At 40.7% G+C, this 23,064-nt stretch overlaps 1 protein-coding gene across 4 annotated transcripts in view; it reads right to left on the bottom strand.

The window, feature by feature from the left end:
• The window catches only part of NCOA5 (nuclear receptor coactivator 5), a 30,397-nt gene extending 12,424 nt beyond the window's left edge, over positions 1 to 17,973 (bottom strand). For 2 of the 4 annotated variants that reach the window (XM_007115531.4, XM_024128359.3), the window contains exons 1-2: positions 17,836 to 17,973; positions 6,081 to 6,147 (exon numbers count right to left, since the gene is read on the bottom strand). In XM_007115531.4, coding sequence (XP_007115593.1) covers positions 6,081 to 6,118 — 38 coding nt within the window. In that variant the 5' untranslated portion in view covers positions 6,119 to 6,147; positions 17,836 to 17,973. Of the gene's footprint in view, positions 1 to 1,635; positions 1,966 to 6,080; positions 6,148 to 17,835 lie in introns of those variants that run through there. The other 2 variants (XM_028498760.2, XM_028498761.2) reach the window with 2 other exon arrangements.
• Positions 17,974 to 23,064: the final 5,091 nt, after the last annotated feature.

Below are 23,064 nucleotides of genomic sequence, written 5' to 3'. Positions count from 1 at the left end.
AACTAAAATGTAAGCCTCTCAAGAGCAGGCATCATGTTTTCTTTACAGTTTTGTCATCTACCATGACTACACATACGGGCATTCATCATGATGCCCTCAGCTTGGAAGAAAACCTCAATTTCACTTCATCCACATGGTCACAGCAAAAACAATTTAAATGCCAATTCTGCTTCTATGAAAAGTCCTTGTCATATGTTTTAAGGCTCACAAGTACTCCTGATTTGTGGGAGCAAACATATGGGAGACTAGAGAATTTAAATGAGGACAGCTAAACATTTTTCCTATTAAAATAAAGTGCAGAATAACCAAGATTCTTACTTCAACTTTTATTATGTCACATAAATCCGCCTAACACGTGTAACATCTGATCTAGTGTATAATGTGGGCAAATCCCCAGGATCTAATGGGAAGGGACAACTGTAAAGTATTTCTGGATTAATGATCGGCAGATGAACCTGCCTTGGGGAGCAGTTAGAAACAGTTATTAGAGATGGAATCAGATTTCAAGTGTTCTCTGGCAATCAAGGCTGAAAGGGATCATGAACCTGACAGACCACAGACCACACACAAAGCCGTGGGCTGGTGAAAACAGGGGTGGGGACAGGGATAAGAACACCATGTCAGAGCATGTTTTTCACAGACTTAGGATAATTATAAATGCCATATTTGGTGCTCATTCTTTTGAATCCACTGAAATACCTTACTCACCTGTCAAGAGTTTATTTATCCCTGGAGGTTGACCATAACACCCTAGATTCCCAAAATCTGGGTTCGTGCTTCCAGTTTGAGAAGGCAAGCACTCTCCTCCCCTCAATAAATCTAAAGTCTGTGTGCAACAAAACTACAAATTTCCCCTCAATTACCTTCTGGGTAAAAATGTAGAAGAGACGATATTCACATGGGGAAGAACCAAAGGAGTGGTAGAAGAAGGGACAGAGAAGATAGTAATTCTCTAAAATGAAAAGGCAAAGCTTTTTTCCTTTCTCCAAAAGATGAGCAGTATGGCAGACTGCTGCTCTTCTGGAGACAAAAACAAAAAACCCTTTAAGGTCACTTTAGAACCCAAACAAAGAACTCCCCAGAACAAAAGGGCTCCTGCTTCTGGCCCCAACATCTTTCTCAAAGCAAGAACTGGGTAACAAAAAGGTGGTATACAGTGTGCAGGATTCAGAGTGCCGCAAGGATGAAGCCTGCTGAATGAGATGCTTGACCTCAGATAACAAGTGGGTTAGAAGTAAGTTTCTGGAGAATACAGTTCACTATATCATCCCACGGTACCAGAGGTGTTTAACTGGACACCAATGCATTGTACCCTCAGGTACTAGGTCACTAGAGGCTAAAAAGAAACTGAATAGTAGTTAAAGAAATTTCAGAACCAGAGTCCACAAACTGAAGGCAAATGATAAAAACCACTAAAATTCTGTTGCAAATTCCTCAGCTATTCAGCAGGAGGGGGGAAAAGGCCAAATACTCTCTGCCTTGAGAGAAATAAAGTCACACCATTTGGAAACATGTGAGAGGTAAGGAGGGATGGGTGAAGGGAAAAACCATGGCAAGCGAGGTGCTTCTAGTAGAAGTGCTTCTCTTCCTGGGGACCATAGGGGTATGCAGAGCACTAGGCATTTGACAGCTTACTGATAAGATGATTATCTTGGACAACTGATGGACTTTTAGCTTCTCTTTGTCTAGAGACTGAGACCTCAAGCCCAGGATGGTGTTCTTTGGCCTTGGCTGTACAGAAGGTTAGGGAGGAAGGCCTCTGTCCTATTCTTTGTCAGCATCTCCTTTTTTTCTTTCTGTTCACAGTAATATTTTCCTTGGGAGGCCAGGCTTTTTTTTTTGCTCCTGAAAAAAATCCTTCATCAGCTCTTCGTACTTCTGTTCTGTCACAGATACTGTCCACAAATACCATTCTCTAAATGGCCGGCTGCTGTGTGATGCTGATCCCCCACCATGCGCTCCATGCTGTTAGAAACAGAGACAACAGACTTGTACACAATTTTGCCATTAGGTGCAGGTAGGATAATGGGGTGCAATGAGATATCACACATTACAAATCCAAATTTTATAACTGCCCATGCTTCTCCCTAGGAAGCACAATGATGATTTTCTCAAACACAAATATGACTCTTCTGTTGGTAGAGAGAGGCGGCTCTTGCTGAGAACTGACGGCTCTTCTTTAAGTGTTAGTGCAGAGGTAATCACAGCCTGCAATCTTTAATTGTGAAGCCCACCTAGAGCTAGGGCTGTCTCATACCCAAGGAGCAAGCAGTTATCAAAGGAATTAACACTGTGGATACACAGAAATCACCTCGCGCTGCGTAAGAAACTTGTCTACAGTTAGGTTATTTCTTTTCTTTTTTAAAGAACTGAAATATAGTTGATGATTACTAGGTTATTTTTGATGAACCAATCCTTGATGATTTTCACCAAAGAGGCACCAGGCCTAACATCCTTCACGAGTACATAGTGAAATTCTCTGCAGAGTTCTTGATGTAGAGAAGTTAATTCTATTTGCTTTTTTTCAGGTCATGCAGGAAGGTTTAGGAAATGCAGAGTCTCACTTGGAGGCCACGTCTGCATAAGGATATATTCCAGACCTGGATTGCCGACGTGTTGAGCTGAAGATGAAAACTGAGAACTGAGGTACGACTAGAATCATGGTCCAGCCTAGCACCAATGCCAGACAAGCTGCATGGTAACTATGCAATGTACTCAATGCATACAATGGAGTCCAATGAAGTGGTCCAAGGATTAAATGATGAAAATTCAGGCTGAAATCTGATCCAGAGCAGGGATCCCTGACGCAGAATTCTGTGCTTGGCTGGGCCAATACTGTCAGAACCACATTCTGACAGCTGGAGTCATTAGGGAGGCATATTACTGAACAGAGAGCAAAGCCAGCAGAACCGTGGCTTACAGAGAGACATTTGAAGAGGTGATAATCCTGTGAAAATTCCCAAAGATACTGAGGTGTTTTCACACTCAAGGTTAAAGTCCAGCAAAACAAGATGTTACAAAGGTCCTGCCAACATGCTTAAAAATAATTCTCTTATTAAAAGTAGCAACACTGAAGACACAGAGTTACAACTTAAGAGAAATGTTTGCTATAGGTAGTGGGTTTTTTTCCCGTGAATAATGCATTTCCCTGTGCCTGGGGGCACACAAAATGATTAGGGTTGCCAAATGAAGGCAGTTGGATTGTTGTCAACATACTGGTTCGCTTGGAATTATCTCAAGGTTCTGACTGGAAGCATGCACCCAAAAAGACAGTGCTATCCAGTGTTCACCCTCAGAGAAATGATTAGCCCCTTCCAGACTAACCACACACCTTGCCTACTTACTGTATTTTATTTCTACCCTATTGGTATATCTTAAGAGACATAATATAATACGTGATCAGGGCAATGATCGAAATGTTAGTGTTCTATTCTGAATACAATGTTCAATTTATCTGGCTTTAAGGTTTGAAAATTTTTATTTTTATTAAATGTAAAAAAACCTGGGACTCTGCTTAGATTTTTAGATGGGGCCCAGAAAAGATTTTACTAAATGTGAACATCCCTCCTCCCTGAACCTTACTAAGCATGACTATATGAAACTTAATCATGGTAAACAACACGTTGAGGAATCCACTTAGGGACTATCACCAAGGAAGACCGATTCTTAACCGAATTTGAATTAGCCTAGGTGTCCCTCCTACTGATTGTAAATAAAGCGGGAAGCCGTAGCCCTATCCACATCCCAAACAACCTCATTTTAGAATTTATTTCTGAGGAAGATGATATATTAAAAGGTATATAAAAGTAATGTATATTTATATTTGTAAATCTGGTAAGGAGAACATTTTAAAAGGCCCCCTCCAATGTTGTTTGTGTATTTTTCCTTGGGGGGGTATTAAAAGAAGAAAAAAAGCATGGAAATATTTCTTCTACTACAGATGAAATTATGGAGTGGCATTTTAGGTTGGGATGAAATTAATCTTTTAAATTGAATGCAATTTAAAATATAAATTGCCCTGGCAATGGCTATATTGGATTCCAACGAGGTGAGCTGGTTATTTCCCCTACATTGCCAATGCAGGTTAAATACCTACAATCAACTGGAAATGTTAAAAGCATCTGGTTAGGTATACTGTTAATGGAATGACATAAAATATTCTTCTCAATCCATAGCACAAATGGGAACTACTCTGTATTCTGCGATGTGCACCCCCCCCCCCCTTTTTTGCCTGTGGAAACACACCAACATTACCTAGAGCTCATAAGCATCATGGGGACAACAGAAAGGAGGAGGATTTTCCTAGTGGAGTGTTTTATAGTGACCATTCCACACTCCTGGTAAGCCACCTACTTCAGAAACACACACATTAGAGCTCCTTAGAAATTAGATATACACCGTATCTCCTTTCAAGTCATTTAGCAACCACAACTTCCAGTGGAGCCCCATATTTCTGACCAATAGATGCAAACTCTTAGCCACCTGTATTCCATGTTTATTGGGGCAACAAGGAGCAACACAGAAGGGACTGCCCAACATCTGCAGCATGGTTAGATGCAGCACAATGGAAGCAGACATTATTACATGGATTTGCTGAAGTTCTACAGGATTCGTTTATGTTCTTTAGCATACTCACACACACACACACAAAATGAATCAATACAGTATTTACCTGCAAGCTGCAGGTGTTAGTTATGGTGTTAGAGAGAACAAACAGAATACCAATGTATATGCCCATTTCTGCAGTGAAACCAATGGATGACCAGGGTATCCACCTAACAGCTGTGGTGTAGCTATAGTTGTGGTGTCAGACTCAACTCCTCTGTGTAGGCAGAGTGCTCAAAGAATCTAACTGAAATCAGCAGCGTTACTTTGCCTCTAGGGTCTGCTTGAACTTTGCAGAACAGACACGTGTAATTTAATCCTGCTAGCTTAGAAAATATCCTCACATCCAAGTGGGGGCATATACACCAAACACACAGCAGCCATTCTTTCCTGTAAGTAGGTAACAAACCATAGGTGTTTTTGTTCCAAAGCAGGACAGCTGTACGTTATGTGTAAATGCCCAGCTAGTTGGGTATATCCCTAAGTGACCTGTGGAGCTACCAGTACAGACTAGGATTCATTGTACTCAGCAGTGTTCAGTTTATCATATGAAATGTAGTTTACTGTGGTATATAGTTTAGGTACGTAGTTTACTGCAGAAAACTGGCGTTTTACTTAGGGGAAGAGGCAAAACCCATACTGAATATCCACTTGGGCCATGAAGAGACACCAGGTATGAGATATATATGTCTGCATTTCACACAAAACCGCACACACTACATCCACTTGTGTGCTGTTTACGGAGCCAGACAGTTTGAATGCAATATTCTCATCTTTGGTATAAATGGTAACGTTAATAAGGCTCTTCTTTAAGAGAAGGGACCAATTTAATGCACATCTTGAGGATACACATCAGGACTACCTCTTTTGTAAACAGTGGAAGAACATCTGGGGAAATGCCTTTTATTTCCAGAAAAGCTAAGAAAAAGGGAGACTTCTGAGAGGTGGGGTGTTTTTGCCCTTTTTATTTCCCCTCGATAGGTAACCCAAGCATGCGAGCACACAGGGGATCTGCAGCACAGGCACAGTAGCAATCTCTCAAGCAGCACTTTCTGTAAACCTGGGTTAACATCTGGACCAGCAGCCATTTGGAATGAAGAGTCGAATCTCTGCTGCCTGCTGCAGTGCAGCGCAGCACACACCAACGACCCTCGGGCACTCCTCCTGCTGTGGAGGCTCCCATTGACACGTGAGCTGGGGACAGACAGAGGTTTATCCTCTTCCAATCGCCTGCAACTTATGCTGCAAGCTGAACTTGCTGGGTTTGTCACGGAAAACACAAAGCTTCCTCTGCATCTCCTGATGTAAGTTTTAGAAAAGCAGCAATGCCCTTCACACAAGGTTCACGTTCTTATTGTTTGCTTGAGCGTTTCTGATTTGTTGGGGGGAAGAAAAGACCCTTGATGTACGAAGTTGGGCTTAACTCCCCAGAGCCCAACTCTCCCAAGGTAACTCACTGCTTCAGGGTACTTTACCTTCGTGTGGGGCTGGGTCTTGATGGAGCCGTATTCATATTTCTTCTTTCCGCTGCCTTATTAATATCTGAAAAGAATAATCAACCCATCTGTTCAATGCTACGGAATAAAAACAAGATCATCAGCACATTTCAAATGAAAGCAACAACAAAAAAACTACAATGACAACCAGATGGTGTAAGAAAATCCATTCAGCAGACGCACAGTCACTTGGGCAATTTTTATTAAGTTTTGGCAGTACATTGTCATCGCTTCATAGGGAATGTCCCTCAGTTTTCTAGCTAACACATAATTTGTGTAAAACTGATTATGTCAATGCTTTAACACTATGCCAAGTCTAAACCTAACAACTGCCCCCTCTGAAAGGGGAAAAGGTTGTCTTCTAAACTCTTAGAGAACCAGCTGTAAGATTCTTTTTTGAGGGAAGAGAAAGGAAGAAAGAGAATTAAAGAAAAAAAAAAAAGAAAGAGCAAAGGCAAATAGTTCCATTTTATGCTATAAAGAAGTAATGGCTGGAATCCACTTTCTTAAAACTTCAAATATACCATGAAGCAGGGCCTCCTTTTAGTTTGCCTTGTGTTGCATTCCACTGGATAGAATCTTCCAGGATGAGATGCAGGAAAGAAATTTATTATTTTCTAAACAAAGTATATGACATGTTAACATCTATAACCCTCATAGGTAAGTACCTAAGAATAAAAACTGGCATTTGGTATAGTAAGGTTAGGTAATAAAACACTCATCGTAAGTTTTCGTTACAGAAGCCTAGCATACACAACCAGATAAAGAACAGAGGAAACTGCAAACTTACAGAAAGCCAATTTGTGCAGTTAAAGCCTCCCTGCTAAAAACAAAACAAACCTGCTCTGCAAAAACTGAATAATAAAAACACCATTATGTTAGTAAGAACTGATGAAGTATCTAAAATACCAATCCATGCCCAAAGATGACACTTGACAATATTTATATGCCTTAAAGATAAATAAGTACATTAAAGATTTCATACTTTAGTAAATGGAGAAATAAAACTGCTTTCTGCTGCAGTGTAATTTTATTCCCTTTGTTCCATATTAAGCAGTTAACAGTGTATCTAATGACATTAAATGGTATTAAGCACTCACATAGAGTGCTTTAAAATAGTAATTATGTGTCTGAAAAATTCTAACCAGAATCTTATCATGTGAAAGACCACAGTAATAACAAAACTTAAGAGGTCTTGTATAGCCTTTACCCTGCTATATTGTCAACTTTTGAGTTCCTGTTCAAGTGACAATGATCTTCAATTCCATTTTAAGTCAAAGTCCATTATCTTTAGGAGAATGGCTTTTGACCAAACTGAAGGTAACAAAATACGTTCTCTAAAGGACTTGGCCAGTAATACCTGACCATGGGTTTGGCACTGCATGTCACAAGTTACAACCCTTAAAGTTCACTAAGGCCTGAATTACATGTTGTATAATGACAGGCCTTACAGGGAGTATCTAGTTCCTTTTATATATAATTGTGAACAGTATCAGTTCAGGTTTAGAAGGGCCTACTGACCTAGTCTGCTCACTTACTTTGTACTGCTTTCTAATATACGGTGACTATGATTCAGAGACAAATGTAATGTCTTTATTTAAGTGGTTTTCAAAGTATCTCCGGAATACATGGGGAGTGGTGTTGGTCGTGTGCAGATTCTTTTAAACAGGTACCATAGGGACTTCCCTAGTGGCTCAGTGGATAAGACTCCGCACTCCCGAAGCAAGAGGCCTAGGTTCAATCTCTAGTCAGGGAACTAGATCCCACATGCATGCCACAACTAAAAGTTCACATGCCACAACTAAGACCCGGAGCAACCAAATAAATAGCTATTTAAAAATAAATAAATAAATAGGTACCATATTTCCCAGCAGGATTCCATGTATTATTAAATGGCCTTGTGAATGAAGAAAACTCATCTAAACATTGACTTGACCTGGCAAATGTTTAGGTGACAGTATGGAACATATGGTACTACTCTAATTGGTGTCTATAAATACTATATAATTTTGCCCTCATCATATGAAAAGGACTACTACATTGTATAATTATATCCAATTCTGTGAGGGCCATTATATATAGGACTGGGGAGACCAAAGTAGTCATGTACCATACACCTTTGTAGCAAAACTGGTTCCAGTTAGAATGAAGGAGGTAAATATTTTCCTTTGAAGTTGGTGAAATTTTTTTGCAATCATTTGAAAGATTTAAAAATTCAAGATTATATCTTTAAACGATTCAGATTGTAATTTGCCTCCTAGTATCTATTTACATGGAGTAGTACAAAGAAATTATATTTGGATGGTGTGGCTTATGTTTCTTTTGCAAAAAACAGAATTCTTAGACTGTTTTCTTAATTTTAGGGGTTAGCAAACTTTTAGTGTGGTATGTCAAGTGTTTGTTTATTCATTCCTATTTAAGAGTTCCTTAAACCTCCACCTTCAGTAAGATATGGAGAAAATGAGACCTGGAAAATTTTGATAGTCTCATTGCCATCTAAGAGGACTCACTGCTCAGGTTAGGGTAGAGGTGGAGGGGTTTTCAGTGAGAGTTATGAAAAACTATCATCACCACCAATTCCCATACAGAAAAAATCCTAACATATGTGCACACAGAAATTTTGGAAAACCTAGGAGTTCAGAAATACAGGAAGACTACAGAAGCTACCAAAAGTGGAAATAACTTCAGGGAGCTTATCATGGTACAGCAAAGATTTAAAGAATCAGAAAAAAAAAACCTTGCCCCATCCCAATTTTCTGTCACACAATTTGAAAACTCATCAATTGGAGGTTCATTTGAACAAGTTTCTCTCTGAAAATGCAACTGGGACTGGTAAAGGAGGCTTTTGTATTAATTAGTTGAATTATTATTATTATTTCTTAATCCTGAGATACATAATCTACACCAAGGAAACAGAAATATTAATGTAAAGGAGAAGGAAAAACAGATGGAAAGACAATTTGGGAATCTTTCTGGACATTAGGTGGGAAACAAAATTGGAGAGAATATAATTAACAAGAGGGCAGTGGTAACTTAAGAGCCTCCAAGGAGAGGTGGAATGCCTCCTCTGCATACAAAAGGGAAGAAATGGTGCTTCTTTTCCCTCCTGCTTTATTTTATCCGGGCCAACTCAGTCTCTTAGTGTCTCTTCCACCTCAGTTTGGTTGGTAGTTCTATACTTTGGCAATTTATTAGCAATGTGAATGCCATTCAAAATCACCATCACCACAAGGTGCTTAACTTTCACCTGAATATCTATAATTTTCAAGGGGTGAAAACAGTTAAAAGTACTATTCAGGTAAGAATTTTTAAACAAGAAAAACAGCATCAATTGAAGGGATTTACATAAAAGGAAAAAATGGGAAAAAAATCTGGAAAACATAATGTTATACAGGAAGTGGCAGAGTTATCTTAAATCACAAAAGAATGGGGTAAAGAACTCCCAAAGGAAGACACAATGCCTAATCTACAATTTTATTTTAGATTAATATGCCAGACAGGGTTCACACAATGGTTCTTAGATACGTTATAAATAAAAATGCATGTTTCATTCATAGTATCAGAAACTGCTTTGCTCTTTTTTTTTTTTTAAATTTATTTACTTTTGGCTGCGTTGTTGTGGCACACGGGCTTCTCATTGCAGTGGCTTCTCTTGTTGCAGAGCACGGGCTCTAGGTGCGCGGGCTTCGGTAGTTGTGGCACGTGGGCTCAGTAGTTGTGGCACACGGGCTTAGGTGCTCCACTGCATGTGGGATCTTCCCGGCCCAGGGCTCAAACCCGTGTCCCCTGCACTGGCAGGTGGATTCTTAACCACTGTGCCAACAGGGAAGCCCCATGCTCTATTTTTTAATTGTATCACTGTAAAATAATTCTTTTCACCTTAAACCCAATTTCTGTACTTCAAAGACTATCACAATGGCAAACAGTGAGAACTACTCTAAACAAGTGCATTGTGAACCACAACATTTGACAGTACCACGACTGGTTGAAATAACGCAGAAGCCTATACAATTTCTTTTCTCTTCTTCTTCTTTTTTTTTTGGCTGTGCCGCAGGGCTTGCAGGATCTTAGTTACCTGACTAGGGATCGAACCCAGGCCCCCTGCAGTGGAAGCACAGAGTCCTAACCACTGGACCACCAGGGAATTCACTACAATTTCAATAAGTGATTACAAATGAAATAAAGCTTGCCAAAAGGTCTAGTTGAAAACCAACCACAATCAGGAATTATTAAATTGGAGATACATGATGACAAAGATGATGCTACTTGGAAAACCATACTGATGAGACAGTGGAGGTCACACAGTAACTCCTAAAACTGGGAAGGGAAAGGACAGGACTTCTCATTGAAACTATATTTATGAAGATGACTTTGATGATATATTGTAACATCAGCGATATTATAATGAGTTATACTGTAAAGAGTCAGGGATAAGAGAATGCCCTGCTTGCTGTTTCTAAATCAATCCTTTAAGCTCACTTTGAAAACTACACATTCCCTCATATTTGATTATCTCCTTCAATTTCTAATTAAAATAATTATTATGTCCTTAATGGTATTAGAATATTATTCCAGGGAACAGGAATGGGGGAAAGAGCCTGTACAAGAACACTATGTGCATTATCTCATGCAATCCTTTCTACGACTCTTGGAGTTAAGTACTATTATGATCTCTATTTTGTGACTGAGGAAATTTGAAGTTTAGAGAAATTAAGCAACTTAGCTGAGGTCACAAGATGATCAAAAGGCAGAGCTAGAACTCAAAACCAGGTGTGTCTGACACTAAAGTGCTTAAACACGTTATGCTGACTCCAAAAGGGAGTAGAAAGACCTGATTTCCATTCTGAATACTGGCGAGGACTCCCTGATCAAATGCTGATGGAATCTGGAAAAGGCACAGTCTATGCTGGTCACTGCAATGTTTAAGTGCCCCAGACACTCAATAGGATAGGACCTGCTTGTTCAATTACAACTTCGATTTCTATCACCTCAAACCACAATGTTTCTGGCTTTTGCTACTGACATTCTATTCACTTCAACCCCTCAGACAAAAATTCTCTGTCAACATTTAATTTTCGGCCCTTTTGACTTCTTTTGAGAAAAGAACACTTGGCTGGGATCAGCAAATCTGAGTTCTAGTCCTACTTTGGGGGGGTGGGTGGGGGTGGATTTAGTCAAGGCACTTAATTTCTCTCTGAACCTGATAAAGTGGATATTCTACCTGTATTAGTTACATTGATTCAAGATCATCAGCTAAGAGAAAAAGCTCAGTAATTTGGACTGACAAAGGTTGAGCTAATCTAAACTACTAAAAAAGTTGTAGCTACAAAAAATTCAAAATACAGGTGTATTTAAAACAGGTAAAATTTCAGTAAACTGTACAAGTAGAGATCCTAAGAGAACTACATTAATGAACTTAAAAAGTACAGTACATCAGGGCTTCCCTGGTGGCGCAGTGGTTGAGAGTCCGCCTGCTGATGCAGGGGACACGGGCTCGTGCCCCGGTCCGGGAAGATCCCACATGCCCCGGAGCTCAGGGCTTCCCTGGTGGCGCAGTGGTTGAGAGTCCGCCTGCTGATGCAGGGGACACGGGCTCGTGCCCCGGAGCGGCTGGGCCCGTGAGCCACGGCCACTGAGCCTGCGCGTCCGGAGCCTGTGCTCCGCAACGGGAGAGGCCACAACAGTGACAGGCCCGCGTACCGCAGAAAAAAAAAGTAGAGTACATCAAATGCTTCTATACATACCACGTGTCACACTCTATACTAGGTCTTACGACATACGGAAACAAGGCTAAAGTCTCTGCCTTAAAGGAGTTCACTGCTTAATAAAGGAGAGAGGCACATGTATATAGATAATCACAATATAATTTAAAGTGGGATTGTGCCAGAGATAATGAAGGCCTAACTATGTGTATGTGTGTGGCAGGGCAGAGAGAAGACTGGGAGGAACAGGGGGCAAGGGAGAGGTGGAGGAGGTGGGAAGGCCTAAAAGTAACATTTAAACTGAGTCCTGAAGAATGAGCAGAAGTTTACCAGAGAGAGGTCACTGCAGCACATGCAAAGGGAAAGGAGTGGTGTGAAGGACATAAGTTAGAAATACCATAGGAGTTTAATGTAGGGGATGGGAGGATAGGAGCAGGAAAAGAGAGGAATAACAGATGCAAGCCAGAGTAGACTAGATAACAAAAAACTTTGCCATGGCAAAGGAAGAAATTGGTGGCAAGAGGGCCTGTTAGGAGGCTATGAACTGAACTACCATAAACAGGGTTTCAGTGAAGCCAAAATAATGAAGGTTTACTGTATGTATATTCAAAAAAAGTACGTATTTAAACCTCAGACATTCAAAATACTGCCCATTATAATAATGTCCTTCAAGGAGCATCGGTTTGACACTGAAAGGACCATGTGGGAGAAAAATATTTAAAACGTTATGATTTTACCTTCAATAAAGGGATATAAAATGAACTGATGGCCAGAGGAATCAGTATTTAATAGCAACAATCCACTGATTAGGAAGAAACAAACAACAAACCACTCTTCCTCATTTTTTTCTAATATCGTAAAAAAAAATCTAATTGTGATAAAAAACACATCATATACATTTATCATCTTAACCATTTTTAAGTGTACGGTTCAGTAGTGTTATGCATATTTACACTGTTGTGCAACAGGTCTCCAGAACTTTTTCACCTTGCAAAACTAACTCTCTTATACCCATTAAACAACTCCTCACCCTCTCCCTCCGTTTATATATATATTCTTTTCATTCTCCACATCACATTTCTTTAATGAAGATACAACAGTGCCACCTGAGAAGATGTTTAAAAATCAGATTCCTAGACCCCTTCTCAAACTTTTAGAATCTGAGGATGAAGCCTAGGAATCTGCATTTTTAACAAGTTTCTCAGGTGATTCTTGGCAGGTATTTGGGAACTACAGTACTACTCTATTATCTATTTATCCTTGTAGTTCATGCATAACATATAATTAGGTTTTCCATTTAGAAACCCTTCTAAACTCCTGTGTTCAATGGGAAATAGCTCATAAACACGTTACAAAGAACATGTCACAATGGCTAAAATCTGTAAAAATCCAATCCCTGAAAACAGTATAGAAAGTATAATCACATAGCAACCTCCAAAGGAAATGGGATCAACCCAAGTTTCTATAGTGCTAAAGGTAATAATTATAATAATCCAATTATAAGGTCAGTGCCCCCTCCCCCCACAGGAGTGTGCAGTCCATCACTTCCCTTCAATTTCATCTGATCATTTAAAAAGTATCCTGAAAATTTAAGCTTCTTTTTCCAATCCTGTAGTTATAAACTGGCAGGAAAAATATTAATCACCAAGCTTGCCACTTTTTAATAGCATGTTATCCACTTCTTTGGCTAAAAAAGGTCAAACTACCCATTAAAGTTCTCTCTAAATTCTGCAAACTAGAGCTGTCAGTATAGTTTTGCTGGCAGGGCCTAGAACTTCTGAGGCATTTTGTTTTCATATCTAAATGCAACAAAGAGAAAAAGGGACACATACATATAATTTCACATTCACACTATTACAAGCAAAGTGAAGCAAATCTAAAGTTATTAAGCAGACCATGCAATCTTGGTAGGTCTGCTTTCTTCTCAATAAGGTGAAAGCATCTGACTGATGTGAATGGAAGAGATTAAAATATTGAAAACTCCAGACATTATAACTATTCTTCTTACCTCTAGTTCAAACTATGAAGCCAAAAAACATTTTATAGTTAAAATTAATGTCTCTCTTAAAACAAATGCATTAACAGAAACTCAACCATAAACCAGAGCTGTCAATTCCCATTAGTAATCTTCTACAAATAGATTAGTACTACAACCTGCTTCAACCTTCCATTTCCAGTGAAAGCTCATTTTCTAAAGTCCTAAATCGGGAGTTCTCAAAACTTTAATGTACATAAAAACTGCATGGGTGGCTTCTGAAAGGCAGATTCTCTAGCTTCCTCTTCCAAAGATCAGTAAGTTAGGAGTTGGGGTAGGGAGCTGCATCCAAGAATCTGTATTTCCAAAAAGCTGTTCTAGTGACTATGATGCTGTCCTAATGTAAGTTTACCAAAGGCTGCAAGAAAGTTCAATTATATATTTATAACTCTAAGTTGTAAAGTTGAGTGAAAAGTCATGGTTTTCCTATTTTTTCTTTTGGATATCAAAAGTAATTTCTGAATAGAGATTAAAAATAAATTTCTTGTATCATCTCTGACCCTAAATACTTGTTATTACTATCTCAATCTCCAACTGCATGATTAAGTATGCAACTTAAAGCCAAAGTACTTATAATTCAAAGTTCTTCAAAGCTTGCCCACTAGCTGCAGAATCAACTTAACCTTCAGTAATTCAATCATTCCAGATCCAAACCAGGGGACCACTCAAGATATTTTTTAGAACTAAAGTTATAAGACACTCTGCTTTATAACTGTTCACTAATGCAACTTAAGTTCCCCTGCTCTTTGCCTTAAGTTGTTGGTCTTTGCATAGGTCAACAATAATGTTGTTTTGAACATGAAATAAAGGGAAAAGAGTCTTATGGTCTGGAAAAGTTCTGATTCTTTGTGGGGAATTATTTTCTTAACATAAAAGTAACTGGTCCAGTTGACCTATTATCTTTTATTTTTTAGTGACAGGATAAAGAATGAAAATGACCATCCCTATAAATACTCGTATCTGGTGGTAATAAAACCACCATTTAAAAAGCAGCAGGCATGCTGGTATTATATATTTAGCTGTCAGTATAGTTCACATTTCCTTAATGTGCTGCTGCTTCAGCCAGTGGCCTTACCCTGATCCTTTCCTTAATGCCTCTCATAAATGAGAATTACAGAGGGTGATTTTCTGTTGGTCACTGCTCTTTTAACTTCTTGATAGTTTACTTCAAGTAACTGAATAGTCTGGACAATGTGTACGCTGTTCACAGGACAAATCTTTTGGCACAAAAAGGCTGATAGAGCTTTAAAAGTATTTGTCTTAAAGACATATGGTAGTCATTAGTTAACGGCAAGGTACAGAGAGCAAACCGAGAATAGAAGAAAGAGTGGTCAGTTTGGGGGAACACTACTACCACAGGATGTTCATGGGAGGAGAGCAAGAGAAAGGCATCACAATGCCTTCCTCTCTTGGACATTTATATTGCACATATTTAGTATATTAAAGCCTCTGAGAAGTTTTGGAGTAAGAACAATGCTTTACATCAACATTTCCCAATTTTACTTGACCACAAAATCTTTTTCCTTCAATAATTTCTTGAATATGTTCTACTAATATGTTATTTGGGCAAGAAATATAACCACTTTGAGCCACTGTTTCCTCATATGCAAAAAAGATATAACAATAAGACTGGTCTACCTATCTCACAAGAGGACTGGCAGGAAAAAATGAGTTGGTATTTGTAAACCTGCTTTGTGAACCATAAGCACTGCTGGTTGTGTGTTATCATTACCACCAAGAGTAATAGTGAGTGTAGGAATAGATGTTTCATTCCTAGTGTGGAGAGTCAAAAACAAAGAAACAATGTAAACAGAACAGAATAAAATATTAAATATACTTCCTCCCAAGGTTTTCCATTCTTAAAAGCACAGCTGAACTCCAACAATTTGCACAAAAATAATAAGCTGTACAAAGGCACTGCCATCTGCAGGCCATAGAGAATGAATGCTTGCAATGGTTATTTAAAATGAAGTTTCAAACCATCAGGTGCTCTTTCTCATCAGACTTCTAAAGCCTTTCCAAAAAATGTTTATTCTTAGCCTTTGAGCACTGGTAGATGAGGCTCCATTTGCTGAAGTTTTGAAACTGACTGGAGTAAAATAAAATTCTCATTTCTTCTCCACACAGGACTGCTGCTTAGAAATGTGAAGAAAATTACCTTAGCCTTCTGTAAATTCTACACTGTGCTCATACAAAGTAATCCCAAGGAATACGGATTTTTTACACAGCCTTTGAGGGAAAGAACCCTTGAATGGCCTATGCTGACTTTTCTCTCAGTGAGTTAAAGTCAATCTACTCTCTCACACACAAAAACAGAGCTTATGAACAGACTGCAAATAGGAACGGACGGTTAACTAATGAATAAGTTAAATCACCAATGCCTCCTTCAAAGTATGGTGTTCAGAGGCGTGTGCCATTGAACAACCTGCGCCTAGAAAAATTCCTTCCACTGGGCCTTTTCCAGCACAGCCTACAAGGAAAATCACTGTTTCTATGTTTTAGGTTAAAAGACTGTCAGAGGTTTCAAAGAATATCTGGAGAGTGACAGATGAGCTAAAAGAAAGGCAAAGAAATCAGAATGAAGGAAGAAACTGATGTCGACATATAGCCAAGTGATCGCCAATATTCACAGCGCAAAGCTTGGGCTTTACTGTTTTGGAAAAGTCAACACCAAAGTTAGTTTTCACACCCAGACTGACTCATACAGAAAACATTAAACCTAGAGTTGTCAAAAACAAATCCATCGGCGTTTGCAGAAACATCTTTTTTGAACTGTCCGGTAGATACCACACCACGATGCTACAAGAAAACCGAGGAGGCACACCGGGTGCCCTTGAGCGCAGAGAACCGTTTACAACGAGAAAGCTTACAACATTATTATGCCCGAAGACCCTGGGGCATTTTCATGGAATCTATGCCTCAGGGAACAATTCTGTGCACAGAGCTAAACGCAGAAGGACCACAATTAACCCCATACTCCTAGCGCAGCGTTTCCCAAAGCGTGGAACGCAGAATAATTTCAGGAGGAATCAGGACGCACTGTTTATTTTAATACATAAGTATTTATTTCTTTATGAGCATTAGAAAAATAACTGGCTTTCCATCATACGCTTCGTGATTTACGTTTCCACCTTAAACAAATATATTTAAAAAGGAGAAAAAATAGTCAATTTAAAGAAGAAAAAAGTAACATTTGGTAAATAAACAGCAGTACAATGGGTACACGGACATAAAAGTGCAACGCGAGAGACTGAAACAGGGGAAACGCCGTTCTAAAAAAAGCCCCCGGCGGGTCGTCCAGGTGCGGAAAGTGCCCGGGGTCCAGAGAAAGAGAGCCAGCCGGTTGGGACGCTGGCTCGGTCGCTAGTTGCCAGGGTAACCGCGGGCCCGGTTGCTTTCCCCGTTTTCTGGGCCCGGGTCCGCGTTATAAAACGGGTGTGTGGAGAGAGAGTGTCACATAACAACGAGACGCCTCGAGGATGCTGTCAAGGGGCCGCGAGGCGGGCGGCGGCGATGGGGAACAGAGCGTTCGGTTCGCCGCCCGGCGCCGTGCGCCCAGCGGAACGCCCGGTGAGGCCGGCCACCTCGTTCCAGGTTCGAATCCCGACTGCGCCACCGACTCGCTGAGAACCCGCAGGCGAACGACTTCACGTTTCGAGAAGGGGGCGCGGGGTGTGCAGCCCTAGCCTACAGAGGAGCCCGGAGAACTATTATCGGCGGGTCGCGCACAGACTGGAGGCGGCAATGCAGCGCCGCCCGCCCGGAGCCCACCTCCGGCCGCTCCGACTGGCCGGGCCTGTGCCGACGGGACCCAGAGAAGGCCGCGCCCCGCACCGGGCATGCGCAGCCCCGCGCGCACCCGGAGAGGAGGCGAGGCCGCGGCCGCGCGTCGAGCGGGCCCTCCCGCCTCAGCCTCCCCATCCGGCCCCGGCCCCCCTCAACCGCCTGCCCGTCAGCCCCACGCCTCGGCGGACGGCCACCGCTTCCCGGCACTCACCGCTACCAGCGCGGCGGGCTCCCGGCCGCTTCTTCGCCTTAGGCCCGCCGCTGCCGCCTCCGCCTCAGCCCACCTGCCCGCCGTAGGACAAAGGCGCCACCAACCGACCGGCGCGGGCACGAGGCAATGGCGGCCGGGGCGGAGAGTGGGGGCAGAGGGCGCGCACGCAGCGGCAGGCGCGGCAATGTCGCAAGAGCGCGCAGGTTTGCGGCAGGGCTGAGTTGGAGCGTCGATCTCCTTAGCAATGAGGGCGTGGAAGTGGCTCGGGCGGTGGTTGAGAGCGCGAGGGGTTGCCTAGTAACGGCGTCCCCGGCTGAGGATGGGTCCCAGACCTGGTCCCCTCCCCCTAAAGGGCTTTGCCTTTCTTCTGATGTTCAGAGTACTTTCTTTCCTCTCTAACTGTGGAAATAGATCATTTAAATCCTAGAATACCTTGATTTCGTCTTGCATAAAACTCAACACCTATAGATGTGTGTATTGGAGACTAGTATATATATTCCCGTAATCTGAGGATCACCAGGAACAAAGAGAGCAGAGAGGTAGAGAAAAGGTTTTATTTAAATTTACATTTATAGAGGCTGTGTGTCCTATTAGTTTCACTAACAAGAGGCAAAAGGATTCTGGTGATATAGTCACAGATTCTTTTTGAATTATTTATTTATTTCTGGAATATTCATTCAGTGTCAAAAAGAAATTTCCCAGAATGTAGTTGTTGACCGTGAAGCATGTAAAATGTTGTATTGTTCATTTAATCTGTAGAATATATTTGTCACAGGGAATAGAATTTGCTCACACAACTGTAAATACACTCTATTAATCACACAGATGGCTATGTGAATCAGGTAGGCTTTTTTATTAGTTAGGAAATGCCCCAGACCCCATGGGGTCTAGTTTTTCTCCTTGTGAATAGTTCATGCAAAGTAAAAATGGTGGCTGTGAAATTTGAACACTATGGGAAATCAGATTTCTTTGACACCAACTCATATGCTCCCTCCTTCACTAATTTATTCACTGAATGTTTATTATACACGTACTAGGTGGCCCTATGATTTATTATACACCTACTTGCTAGGCACTATCATAAGCAAAGGCAGACCCATCCCTGCTATCTTGGAGATACTGTGCAGTGGAGAGATAGAATTAGGCAAATGATCACACTTGTGTACAAACAAAAATAACTGAAGGAAAGAAATAGGGATCCACTCTTTTGTCTAGTCTTTCTCCTTGTGAAAAGTACAGGGTGTGTCTGATGCCTATGAGCCGATATGTTTGGCCTTCAGATCCTTCCCATAATTCATCATGGCACCTGGGAAAATGGAAGCTGTGTGGTTTTTTCCGCCTCCACTGAGGGGTTCTGAAGGCCGATAGGGACTTCTACTCCCAGGAATTTCCTCTTTATCCCAGGTTGTTCACTCACTCTAGGTGAGAAGGCTCAGGATTTTGTGGATTCACCTGCTTTCCTGATATCCTTTTCTGGGTCAGGTTAAAAACCACACTGACTCAGTTTAGAATCTTCTGTTTCTTTCCTTGATTACCCCTGTTTGATGTTTATGCCATAAAGTTGTACCCTTTTCTTTTTTAAAAAAAAAAAAAATTTATTTATTTATTTTTGGCTGCACTGGGTCTTTGTTGCTGCTCGCAGGCTTTCTCTAGTTGCGGTGAGCGGGAGCTACTCTTCTTTGCGGTGCACATGCTTCTCATTGCGGTGGCTTCTCTTGTTGAGGAGCACGGGCTTCAGTAGTCGTGGCACGCAGGCTTAGTTGCCCCACAGCATGTGGGGTCTACCTGGAGCAGGGCTTGAACCCGTGTCCCCTGCATTGGCAGGCGGATTCTTAACCACTGCCAGGAAAGTCCAAATTGTACCCTTTTCATTGTTTGGTTGAATTCACTTAATTTTGGGGAGTATCCTTTAACTTAATTTTTTATTATTACTTTTTGGTTAGATACACAAGGACAGAGATTCTGTGACTCCACTGCATCTTGCTATCTTTACCCACCCAGAAGTTTCACATTATCTCATTTACTCTTCACAAGAACTCTATGTTGTATGTAGAGATACTATATATTTTTAAAATTTTTATTTCTGGGTTCTCTATTCTGTTCTGATACTATATAATTTAAACTTTAAAAATTCCTTAACATTTCAAACATACGTTAAACTACATAAAATAATATAACGCATACCTTTCTACTCACTACTAAGATTCTCCTTCCATTTCCTTCCCCTCTCTTCTAGAGATAATCACTCTCTATACATTTTCAGGTATATTTTGTATTTTTATTATAAAGAAAAAAATATATATATATCCATAATCTGTATGCTGTTGTTTACTGTGTTTAGAGATATATTATGTATCTTTTCACAACTTGCTGGAAACTGGACTAGGTTTTCAAGATTTAACTGTGTTGAAACATATAGCTAGTTTAGTGGTTCTTAAAGTGTGGTCCCTAGACCAGCAAGCAGCAGTAGTAACATTGAGAACTCGTTAGAAATGCAAAAATTTGGCTCCACCCAAGATCCACTGAATCAGAAACTCTAGGGATAGGATCCAGCAATTTGCCCTTTGCCAAGCCCTTCTGGTGATTCTGATGCACCCTAACGTTTGAGAACTACTGCTCTAAATTATTCATTTTATTTGCTGTGTAGTATTTTATTGTATGAATCAGTCACAGTTTATGTATCTGTACTAAGGAACACTTAGACTTCTATTACAAGGAGTGCTACATTGAACACATTGGTACATACCTCCTTGTGTATACATGTCATACTTTTCTAGAATACACACTTAGGAGTGGAACTGATGACTTTGTAGTATATCACATCTTGAGCTTTAGGAGGTTTATAGCCAGATTGCTCTCCAAAGAATTGTTAATACATACTCCTGCCAGCAATGTATAAGTACCATTTCTAGATATCCTTGCTAACTTTTGATATTTCAGACTTTATTCATTTATTTTTGCTTATGACAATAGGCGTGAAATGATATCTTTGTTGTTTTAGTTTTAACTTTCCTGAATTTAGTGATATTGAGCATCTTTTCTTACAGGCTATCCAGGTTTCTGCCTGTTGATATTTCCAGACCATTTTTCTAATGGGTTTATTTATGTTTTTCTTATTGATCCATAGGAGTTGTTTACATATTCTGGATACTGATCTTGCGTTAGTTAGGTCTTCTTTCTGTGGTTTGTCGATTTACTTTGTTAATGGTATCTCATCATTCAAAAGTTTAAAATTTTAATGTAGTCATATGTTTCAATCTTTCCCTTTATGGTTTGTAGTGTTCAGGGTCTTGTTTGTGGATTCCTTCCCTCTTGTGATGTCATGTAGATATTCTCCTAGGTAAATACTATTAGTATGTCAATCTTACAGGTGAGTCAGTTGAGGCACCGAGAGCTGATATGACTTGCCCAAGGCCACAGAGACTGGAGGTGAGTGACTGGGGCTCTTGACCCCCCGGGTTGCACTGCACTCCACAACTGAGGAGTCTCTTGCCACCCCGTTCTGCTAGTTGTCTCATGAGACCGCTTCTCAGCCTTTTTGTATTGATGTGGAGGATGTGCAGAGCTCAGACAGGCTGCAGGTTAAGTGCAATTCTCATTTACTACATCACGAAACCCTCTGGCTCTAGACTTCATGATTCTTAGAAATATTTTGAAATTTTTCAAATAATTTCAGATTTACAATAGAGTTGCTGAAGTAGGATGAAGAATTCCTGAATGTCCTTCACCCAGATTTCCCAAATGTGGACCGTGGAATCAGACTGTCCCACGTCCACTACTCTGCTTCATCACTTTCTAGCTGGGCAAACTTGAGCTTGTTGTTTAACCTCCCATGTCTCATTTTCTTATTTATTTATTTTTAAATGTATTTTATTGAAGTATAGTTGATTTACAATGTTGTGTTAATTTCTACTGTACAGCAAAGTGGTTCAGTTGTGTATATATATGTATATATATATATACACACACACACATATATATATGCATTCTTTTTCGTATCCTTTTCCACTGTGGTTTATCACAGGCTATTGAAAATAGTTCCCTGTGCTACACAGTAGGACCTTGTTGTTTATGCATTCTGTATATAATAGTTTGCATCCTGTCTCATTTTCTTCATCTGTAAGTTGGGGATAAGAATAGGACGTACCACGTAAGGTCAGTATGAAGTAAGTTAAATTAAATGAAGTGGCACATATCATGCCTGGCTCACCACGTGGCCTCATCAGCTCATAGATCTCATCTAGGTTTATTTTATGACATCATGGTTTGCGCCTTTCTATAGATTTGCTTGTGCTAACAGTTGTTAGACCATCCCTAGAAAACAGAGGCCCTTGGCTTTTCATGGCCTACCCTGTTCACAGATGGAATAAATGTCGCTGGAAGCTGGTCAGTGAGTCCTTTTCCCCAGGACATTGGGGTGGGGGTGGAGGGGACTTTATTGTGATGATAATGAGTTCCTGGTGAGCCCAACAGATCTAATAGCTCCTCAAAGCAAGATTCTGCCAACAAAGTAGATCAGAATGACTTTGCCCCCACTTGGCAAGTGCTGTTGGACATTGAAAGAGGTGGCTCCAGAAATGCAGCACAGTCACCCTAAGGTCCCTCCCAGCCATCAGGGAGTCCGGCTTCCACAGCACACCCATTTATGTCAGGATAGCTCTATGCAACTGTGGTAGTCAGAATAATGTCCTCCAAAATATGTCCACAGCCTAATGTCTGGAACCTGTGGATATGTCACCTTATATGGCACAGGGACTTTGCAGATGTCATTAGACTAAGGATCTTCAGGTGGGGAGATAGTCCTCAATTATCCAGGTGGGCCCAGTGTAATCACAAGGGCCCCTTATAAGAGGGAGGTAGGAAGGTCAGAGTCAGAGAAGGAGATATGATGACAAAAGCAGAGCAGGGGTGAGAGATAGAGATGGAGATGGAGATAGATAGAGATAGAGATAGAGAGAGGGAAGGGGAGAGGGAGATCAGAAGATGTTACTGCACTGCTGGCTTTGAAGATGGAGAATGGGGCCATAAGCCAAGGAATGCAGGAGGCCTCTAGAGGCAGGAAAGAGTGAGAAGACAGATTTCCTCCTAGAGCTTCCAGAATGAACACAGCCTTGCTGACCCAGTTTTGACTTTTGACTTTCCTCCCTCCAGAAAGTTTATAAATATATATTTTCCTTTGCTAATTTTACCATGATTTACTCCCCCCCACCTTTTTTTTTTTTTTTTTTT

The sequence above is a fragment of the Physeter macrocephalus genome, chromosome 14 (assembly GCF_002837175.3).
Source record: "Physeter macrocephalus isolate SW-GA chromosome 14, ASM283717v5, whole genome shotgun sequence".
NCBI lineage: Eukaryota > Metazoa > Chordata > Mammalia > Artiodactyla > Physeteridae > Physeter > Physeter macrocephalus.
Note: the sequence above shows the minus strand (reverse complement) of the source record. Positions and strands in the feature narration are given on the sequence as shown.